This window comes from Myotis daubentonii, chromosome 1 (assembly GCF_963259705.1).
Source record: "Myotis daubentonii chromosome 1, mMyoDau2.1, whole genome shotgun sequence".
Classification (NCBI taxonomy): Eukaryota; Metazoa; Chordata; class Mammalia; order Chiroptera; family Vespertilionidae; genus Myotis; species Myotis daubentonii.
Window position 1 is genome coordinate 152180946 of NC_081840.1, and position 10260 is coordinate 152191205.

The 10260-nt window shown below is 45.6% G+C and overlaps 1 protein-coding gene across 1 annotated transcript; it reads left to right on the forward strand.

The window, feature by feature from the left end:
• The first annotated feature begins 8881 nt into the window (after window positions 1-8881).
• On the forward strand, window positions 8882-10035 carry LOC132236873 (SUMO-conjugating enzyme UBC9-like). The gene has a single exon (XM_059700331.1). The coding sequence runs from the start codon at window positions 8882-8884 to the stop codon at window positions 9446-9448; it is 567 nt and encodes a 188-aa protein (XP_059556314.1). The 3' UTR covers window positions 9449-10035.
• Window positions 10036-10260: the final 225 nt, after the last annotated feature.

The following is a 10260-nucleotide window of genomic DNA, read 5'->3' on the forward strand; positions in this document are numbered from 1 at the left end:
TGGACACACATTAAGAACACAGGTGCAGGATGAGGGGTTTCTGCCTCCGTAGGGCAGGGTAATTCTGACCAGAAACACCAAAAGGCGCAGCATATTAAAATCTGGAAAACAAGCAAGGACTGAACAAGATTCCAGGGAAAGATGGGAATCTACTGTAGCTTGGAAGGTATTTGCCACTGGGGAAGAAGGACTGACCCAGGAGCCTGCAAGGGGGAGCCACTCAGGGACCATGTCCTGGTGAGCCCAGAGTAATCAGCCCTACAGAGACTGTATCCTGGCTGTGCGGCCTTGGGGGCCCAGAGGCTGGAGGACTGGTTTCGGGTGCTGCTGCCCTCCAGAACATAGCTCCTTTGCTTTGTCATTTGTGGTCACTTTGCATATAGAGAAGTAATTGAGATGCTGAAGCTAAGTATCTCCTTTGCAATATTTCTTATTTTTGTTTTATCCTGCATTTGGCAACTATACATGAAGGACTGATTACACCTGTTCAAAGTGAAAATAGAATGTACTAGTAGATGAATTTGGCTGCTAGAGAAAACTGCTCCCAGAATAGTGTGGTGGGAGCACACTATTAGCAGGTTCACTACTGATTGTCATGGTGGTTTTAGCCCTATCACTGTGAATTAAATATTTACTACTAGAGGCCCGGTGCACGAAATCCATGCATGGGAGAGGGGTCGCTCAGCCCGGCCTGCACCCTCTCCAATCCGGGACCCTTCGGGGGATGTCCAACTTGCTATCCAGGACTGCTGGCTCCTAACCGCTCACCTGCCTGCTGGCCTGATCCCCCTAACTGCTCTCCTCTGCTGGCCTGATCCCCATAACTGCTCTCTCCTGCCAGCCTGACCACCCCTAACCACCTCTGCCTCGGCTCCGCCACCATGGCTTTGTTCAGAAGGACATCCGGAAGGTTGTCCAGAAGATGTTCAGTCTAATTAGAATATTACCCTTTTATTAGTATAGATGTGCTGACATTTAAAGGGTGGCAGATAACTGGTAACCCAGCAGCCACTTATCACCTGCACATCAGAAGCTGAAGAACATCCCACCTCAGTCTATCAGAGCCCTGCTGAGCATGCCTGCCACATCCTAAATCACTCCTTTTTTCCCCAAAAATAAAAATTACATGTGTTTAAGGTGAACAATGCAATGCTTTGATATATGTACACACTGTGACATGATCATCATATCAACCTAATTAATACCCCCATTGCTTTAAATAATTACGTGTGTTTTGTGTGAGTGAATGAGTGTGTGTGTGTGTGTGTGTGTGTGTGTTGAGCACACTTAAAATTCACCAAATTTCAAGTACACAATATAGTATTGTTGACAATAGTTGCATTGTAGTATATTGGCTCTCCAGGACTTATTCATCCTACATAACTGAAACTTTGTACCCTTTGACCAATATCTCCCCATTTCCCCTCCCCTCTTTCCCCTAGAAACCACCATTTCTATTTCCTGACACTGTAAGTTTGACTTTTTTAGATTCTATATGTAAGTAAGATCATGCTGTATATGTCTGACTTATCACTTAGCATAATTTCCTCCAGGTCCATTCATGTTGTTTCAAATGGCCGGATTCCTTCATGTTGTTTATTTTTATTGTTGAAAGTATTACATATGTTCCTATTTTTCCCCCATTAATCCCATCCAGCCCGCCCCCAACCCCTACCCCAGGTTTTCACCACCTAATTGTCCGTGTCCATGATATATATACATATATATATGGTTTTTGGTTGATTACCTCCCACCCACCCACCTTCCCCTACCTTCCTTCATTTTTAAGGCTGAATAATATTCTATCATATGTATATATCATACTACATTTTTTTTATCCATTTGTGTCCCAGTGGACATTTAGGTTCTTTCCATGTCTTGGCTATTGTGAATAAAGCTACCATGAACGTGGGAGTGTGGATAGCTCTTCAACATACTGATTTTATTTCCACTGGATATATACCCAGAAATGGGATTGCTGGATCATATGGAAGTTCTTTTTTAAAAAAAATTAAGAGCCTCCATACTGCTTTCCAAAAGAGTTGTACCCATTTACTTTCCCACCAACAGTGCACAAAGGCTCCCTTTTCTCCACAGCCTCACCATCACTTGTTATCTCTTGTCTTTTTGATAAAAGCCTTCCTAGCAGGTGTAATGTGATGGCTCACTGTGGTGTGGATCTTCAATTCCTTCACGACTATTAATGTTGAACATTTTTTCATGTACCTGTTGGCATTTGTTTATTAACTTTTGTGAAATGTCTCTTCAGATCCTTTGCCCATTAAAATTTTTTTTCTAGATTTTAAGAAATTATTTTTAGAGGGAGAAGAAGGGAGAGGGGAAGAGAGAGGGAAACATCCATTAGCTGCCTCCTGCACACCCCCTACCAGGAATTGAGCTACCTGGGAATCAAACCAGCTTTCTTTGCTTTCCTTTGCTTTGCTTTACTTTGCTTTACCTTGCCTTGCCTTGCCTTGCTCTTCCTTCCTTCCTTCCTTCCTCACCTGAGGATATTTTCCCATTGATTTTTAGAGAGAGTGAAAGAGAGAGGGAAAGACAAAGAGAATATCTATGTGAGAGAAACACCCTGATTGGTTGCCTCCTGCACGCACCCTGACAGGGTAGGGCTGGGAAAGAGCCTGCAACCGAGATGTGTGCCCTTGAACAGCCTGAACTGAACCCGGGCCCCTTCGGTCCGCAAGCCGACGTTCTATCCACTGAACCAAACCTGCTAGAATCAAACCTGCTAGGGTTCTTTCTTTCTTTCTTTCTTTCTTTCTTTCTTTCTTTCTTTCTTTCTTTCTTTCTTCCTTCCTTCCTTCCTTTCTTTCGTTCTTTCTCTCTTCCTTCCTTTCTTTCTTAAATATGTTTCATTCATTTTTTTAGAGAGAGAGGAAGGGAGAGGGATAGAAAGATAGAAACAGATGAGAGAGGAACATCATCTATAGTCTGCCTCCTGCAAGCCCCCCAATGGGGGTCAAGCTTACAACCTGGGCATGTGCCCCAACCAGGAATTGAACTGTGACCTCTTGGTTCCTGGGTCAACGCTCAACCATTGAGCCACACCAGTTAGCCATACGGGCTAACCGGTAACCTTTCAGTGCATGAACAATGCCCAACCAACTGACCTACACCGGACAGGGTGATCTTTTGCCATTTTAAAATTAGATTATTTTGTGTCCTGCAACTTTACTGAATTTGTTTGTCAGTTCTAACAATTTTTTGTGAAGCCAGGTTTTTCTACCTATACGATCATGTCGTCTATCATTTTCCTTCTTCCTTTCCAATTTGGATGCCTTTTATTTCCTTTTCTTGTCTGATTACTCTGGCTAGAACTTCTAGTGCTATATTGAATAGAAGTAGTGAGAGTGGGCATCCTTGTCTGGTATCGAATCTTCGAGGAAAAGCTTTTTCTTCACTGATGATGTTAGCTGTGGTGAGGGCTCCGGTTGTGTCTGGCAGCTGGAGTTTGTGTCAGTCGAGACGGTGGGGTCCTTGGCAGTGCAAGGGCTGCAGGATCCTCAGTGATAAGACTGCTACAGTCCTCCTCCTCTCCTTTTCCCTGTGGGGGACTCACAGTGGAGGGGATTTCTTGTGTTTTTTTGGGGGGCGGGGGGGTTTGGAGGGGATTTCTTTTGGCACTAAGGTGTTCCGTCTGGGGGTCAGTGACATAGGTGAAATGATTCTTGATTTTTCTATGTGATTATCCTCAGTTTTTGCTGCAGTGTTTTAATTGTACCCTAGAGCTTTCCCAGAACTATTATCATCTATGGGTAGTTGTTAAATTGTTTTTGGGGGGAGAGTGGGTGGGAGCAACAAAGGCACTAGGGAGCATAGTCTAATGTAGAAAATCTTTAACTTATCGTTTTGTTCAACCTAAAAGTCCACCATCCTGCTGATATCACCTGCATCTCCACTCCCAGATCAACCTGCCAGTGGCGTAGCCAGCTGGGGAGTCCCACGCCACGGGCTGCAGGTGTGCTCCGTGATGGAAGATTAGGCAGGTGCTGAGCATACCACTCTTATGACTAAATAAGAGCTTTGGCTGAGGTCATGGCCTTTTCAATCAAATATTTTACTGCCTAGGCAGCATGCATCTTTGCCTGTCGCCTAGGACGTGCGGCTTATGTTTTCTACTCCATGGATTTAAACGAGCTTTTCTAGCCTGCCTGATGTACTGCAAAACCCGAGGAGCTTAATACTCTTTCTGCTTTAAGTTCCAGCAGGAAATAAGCAAAGTAAACACTATTCTGTAAACTTGAATAACTCGAAACTGCACTATTTTTTAAAAAAATATATATATAATCCTTTGAAAACCCTGGCAAGGAGGAAACCATGTGAGGGTGTTTGGAACCTTGGGTCTTGATTTCTCCCTCTTAATCCTCCCTGACTCAGCGTGTTTCTGGCTGGCTGAGAAATCTCGCTCTGCACTCTGGTCTGCACAATGTGTCTTTCATGCTTCACGTACACATGGTGCCTGCCAGCAGCCCTACGGAGAGGGGGCTCTCACACACACCGCTCTGCAGGAGAAGAGGCCCAAGTCATGTTTCTGGTTTACCCACCAAGCCGGAGCCTGCTTGGTACAGCTGTCCTAGGAGCTGGCTCAGACCAACTGTCTACTCCCAAACTTCTGACCCCATGAGCCCTGACAGGTGAATGAAATTGTGTTTGCACCAGTCCCCATAACATAGTGTAATGGCAGCTAGGAACTTGATTTGCACTACAAACTATGTAGTTACAGTACCAGAGTACTGATAGGGCTCCGGTCTACATGCCCAAGCCCATCCCTACCTCCAAAAGGCACTGAGGAGTATAGTCTAATGTAGAAAATCTTTAACTTATCATTTTGTTCAACCTAAAAAGACAAGAACCAGTTAGCTTCCTGTCTACTTAGGTTCCTGGACTACTTCCCTTTTGACAGGGGCTGAGGGCTGCCTCCCAGAGCTGCTGGTAGAACTGTGACCCCTAGCAGCCAACATGAAAGTCCCTCCTGCGCCTGGGGAGTGTGGCTTGGAGCTAGACATTGAGGGTAAATAGAAAACTTTAAGATGCTCTTTATCTGGGGGAGGGATCACGGAAGGTGATGGAATGGGACTACCATGTAGACAAATATTGAAAGGAGATCTTGACATTTTCAAGATCTTGTTATTAACTTCTACCTTATTTGGAGCCTGAGCTCTTATCTGTTGTCCACATTTTGCTCCTTTAGAGTCTCATTTTGTGAAGAGAATAAACTCCAAAAGAAATACAACTAAGCCTAAAATCCCAAGCCTAACAACACTTCATTCGGTTTGTAAACATTTTGACAATGGAAGAGAAGTTGGTCCCTTCCGTTGAATCTAAAAATGTTTCTTCTCCCAACTGTTACCTAGTCCTGTCCTCATTCCTCTCTCAGCCACAAATCAACCCTCTGGATCTCTAGCATAAATCAATGCATTTCCTCTCTTTTCTGGAAATGATTTTTATTGGGTTTTTCTAGTTACCAAAGCTGTACACATTTATTGCCATGCATATGAAAAATCTAGAAAAGCCCAGAAAATAAGCACTCTTTAATAATGGAGATAAGCCCTTTAATGATGTGTGTGTTTATAAAAGTGGCACTTACTGTGCATATAATGCTCAGAAAGTGGCTTTCCCACTGTTATAACCAAAGGTATAAGTTGTGCGGCGGTTTCTGGAGTTTTTATTTTATTTTATTTTTAAATATTTTTTTTATTGATTTCAGAGAGGAAGAGAGAGGGAGAGAGAGAGATAGAAACATCAATGATGAGAGAGAATCATTGATCAGCTGCCTCCTGCACACCACCTACTGGGGACCGAGCCTGCAACCTGGACATGTGCCCTTGGCCAGAATCGAATTTGGGACCCTTCAGTCCGCAGGCCAACGCTCTATCCACCACCAAAACAGCTAGGGCTAGAGTTTTTAGAAGTCCAGCTTGGACCAGGAGGCTGAGGTCACTGAATAAGGATGGAGGGCCATTGATAGAACCTGGTCCCATCAGCCTAAACTGCCCACCTCCCTGCTCTGGGCGACTGTTCTGCATTTCTTTCATCACACCTAATCCTAACTCTGCTATACTTACACTCAGGAACACCCACCTGTCCCCAACCCCTCAATTTCTGTGAGCCTCTTCTTTTTATTGATCAGGACTTCCTTTGCACATAGGTGACTTTGCCCTTCTCCCGTATAATCCCCTTCCATTGCATGTGGGTGGAACCTACGATATAACGCCTATGATCATGCTACATTATATGGTAAAAGGAATTTTATAGATGTGAACAAGGTTCTGTGCCGGGAGCCGGTCCATGCTTGCTGTTTCAAGGGACCTGGCATATATGACATACTGTTCTTAATATGTTTGCTCACCTTCTTGGCGCTGTGTTTTAACCAAGGTCACCTCTCCGAGAAAGGTTGAATCCCCAGGTAGGGATTTTCCCCTGAAGTTAGGGAGGGAATAAAACCCCTTAACTAAGTGCCAGGCGGGTAATTAATCACTTTAACTACGAACAATCATGCTTAAGCTACATAATCTTTACTCCCTGGAATGGAGATAAGAAACGCCCTAACCTTTGGAATAGAGATTGATGGGATTGAATCAACTGGTATAAATACAGATGTAACAAGACAGAAAGAGACAGAGCTTAGAAGAGAATTCAGAAGACAGAACCTACAGGGAGCATGGAGACAGAAGAACTTCAGACACAGAACTTAGAACACAGAACTCAAGAGACAGAACTTAGAACAGAATCAAGAAGACAGAACCTACATGGAGCCTAGAGACAGAAGAACTTCGCTGGAGAGAGCATGCCGGAGGATCCTGGAGAGGGACTGGCCTCGGAGCCTAGAGACAGAGCCTAGCGGGAGAACATGGCAAGGGATCCTGGACTGAACCTGACTACAGAGATTGGCAGGAGAACCTGACTGGAACCTGGACACTGAACCTGACTGGAGAGCCTGGACAGAACCTGGCTGGAGAACCTAGCGAGGGAACATGGCTACAGAACCTCACTGGAGATCCGGGCTAGAGATCCTGGTTAGGCTGCTGATCAACTGAACACTGTCTCCGTGTCCTTCCTTCTTCACCGACTCCGTCCACACCTTTGGGGACCCCTGGACCTGCTGGGGTTGGAACCCGGCAGTTCTGAATCACTTGCCTTTGAGCTAATCAAAAGAAAGATTGCCTTGGGGGGGCGAGGGGGCCTGACCTAATTGGATGAGCTCTTTAAGAGCAGAGGGCCTGGGAGGAAGAAAGCAAAGACCTGAGGAGAGAGGTGTCTGCCTGTGGAGGGGGGTGTCTTCTAGGAGCTGAGAGTGATCTAACAGCCAGCAAAACTCAGGGACCTCAGAGAGACCATCACAAGCAACCTGAATGAGCTCAGAAGAGGGTCTCGAGCTCCAGGTGAGACCACAGGCTCTGCCCACAACTCGAGGGTCCACTCAGCCATGCTCTGCAGCCTGTCACTTCCCCCTCCTTCTCCAGGACGCTGGTTCAGACCTCCCCCATTCCTCCTCAAACCACTAAGCTCCCCCCACTCCACCACTCTTCAGTTCCACAGAGAAAATAAAGGCCACTGCACAGCAACTCCTTTTGTTCCCTGACACAGACATCTGTGCCTCCTGATTCCTAGGAATAGGCGAGATCTTCCTGGCTCAGGCTGATCACACTCTGGAAAGAACTTTCTACACTTGTCACCCCATCTCCCTCTCCCTAGTCACCCCCTTAGCCCACCAGCTGGCCCACGCCTCCCTTTGTCCATACAGACCGCACCTGCTGAGTCGCGGACAGCCTCTGGAAGAACAGCCTTCGGTGTTGACGCTCTGCCTCAGGGGTCTCAGCCTCCTTCCTGAGCAGCGTCTTCCCTTGGCTTCTGGCCTCTTCTCTCTCTCTGGCAGCCCTTCTCTGTTTCTTTCGTAGGTTCCTCTTCCTCTCTTTTCTAACTTCTGGCGCCCCTGGGATTTCTGCTGTGTGTCCTCACTCTGCCCACTCTCACTGGGTGACTTCCCATCATCATCTCTGCTTCAATTACTCCCAAAGCAGCCTTCGTGTAGACCAAGCATGTCAAACTCAAAGGCTAACATGGACCAAATAAACAAGGTTTAAGTTTACGTGGGCCGCAAAAAAACAAAAGCTTCAATTTTCATAGAAACGTAGGTTTATTTCAATAGAGACATGCTGAATACAAAGGGCTGAAATAAGTGAGTAATTGCTAATATAAAATAATAGAATATTTTAATAAAAATTAATATTTGTTCTTGAACATTAACCTACCAGACACTGAATAACTGCACAAATTAATAAGCATAACGCAAACAAACCTATTTTTCTTGTTCTCCGAAAGCAAAGTATTTTCTGTTGCGCACACCAAACAAGTCAGTCCAAGACTAATGATGTGGCAATCGGCTGCTAAAATATCTGCTGCTAGTATCAGTGGAGAGAAATGGTGCGCCTGCATGTAAGGCGCGTAAGGGAAATGAACGCAACACGATTATAGTAATCGGTCATTAGCGAACGTTGTAGTTCGTTATTAGTAATTATGTATAACAGGATATTGTAAAAATTAAGTTACAAAAATTTTATTAAAATGTTTCTTACATGCCGTTATATTGTCTGGGCCACAAAAATATTTGTTGCGGGCCGTATGTGGCCTACTGGCAGCGAGTTTGACATGCTTGGTGTACATATACCCTGAACTTAAATGATGTGTCCCTGACTGCCTACTCAGCACTTCCCAGAGGGATGAAGAAAAGCTCACGTCAAGTCCAGCGGTTCTCAACCTGTGGGTCGCGACCCCTTTGGTGGGTCCTGCATATCAGATATTTACATTATGATTCATAACAGTAGCAACATTACAGTTATGAAGTAGCAACGAAAATAATTTTATGGGAGACAAAGGAAGTGCCGAGCCGCCTCCGTCGCCGCCACTTCATCCGCCTCGCTCGCCAGGCCGTGGCCGCCCTAGGACTTTGAGTTTGTCGGGGACCACCCTCAGCAGACTCGCCCAGGAGAGGAAAGCTTGGAGAAAAGACCACCCATTTGGTTTTGTAGCTGTCCCCACAAAAAACCCCGACGGCACGATGAACCTCATGAACTGGGAGTGTGCCATTCCAGGGGAAAGAGGGACCCCTTGGGAAGGAGGCTTGTTTAAGCGACGCATGCTCTTCAAAGATGACTATCCATCCTCACCTCCGAAATGCAAATTTGAACCACCATTATTCCACCCGCACATGTACCCTTCGGGCACTGTGTGCTTGCCCATCCTCGAGGAAGACCAGGCCTGGAGGCCAGCCATCACAATTAAGCAGATCTTATTAGGAATACAGGAACTTCTAAATGAACCAAATATTCAAGATCCAGCGCAAGCAGAGGCCTACACAATTTACTGCCAAAACAGAGTGGAATATGAGAAAAGGGTTCGAGCACAAGCCAAGAAGTTTGCACCCTCATAAGCAGCGACCTGCGGCAACATCAAAAGGAAGGGATTGGTTTGGCAAGAACTTGTTTACAACATTTGCAGATCTAGCGTTGCTCTATACAATGACTAGTCACCTGGGGGAGGTGGGCGGGCGCCATTTCCCATTCCCGCCACTGGTACACAGTTCTCCACTTGCTGAATTGCCCAGTTTTTCATACAGGGTCTCTTCCTTCAGTCTTTTGTATTTTGATTGTTATGTAAAACTTGCTTTTATTTTAATATTGATGTCAGTATTTCAAATGCTGTAAAATGATAAACTTTTATACTTCTATGAGTCCCTGAGGAGCTAGTTCCCTTTGCTCGCGGGTGCAGGCATGCTTCCCCTGTCAGAGCTACACTACCCTCCAGCTGGCTGTATGGAAAGGAAATCGGCCCGTCCCCTTCCCTCGCGCCTCTGTCCTTCTCTCCGCAGAACCTGGGTTGTGTTGCTATGAGCCTCAGATCCAAAGTCAGCCAGCCTCTTGTTTTCGCATCACTTCCTTTGTGTTTATATGGCGTTTTGTCTGTGTTGCTGTTTAGAGTAAATAAACTGTTTATATATATAAAAAAAAATAATAATAATTTTATGGTTGGGTCACAACATGAGGAACTGTATTTAAAGGGCCAGAAGGTTGAGAACCACTGAATTAACCGAACTGAATTCTGCCTCTCCCCTCTGCCTTTCCCCTCCCCTCTTCAGCCCGGTGCCCAAACCAGGTGCCCTATTTTGTAAGCAGTCTCCGTGGGAGGCACTAGTGACCAGTTCTGCTCTGACGACCACTCGTTCCCTCCATGTCCCTCCACTGG

What these genes read in the sequence shown, in the direction of transcription:
- LOC132236873 (XM_059700331.1), top strand. Translation starts at nt 8,882, where the DNA reads ATGGGAGACAAAGGAAGTGCCGAGCCGCCTCCGTCGCCGCCACTTCAT.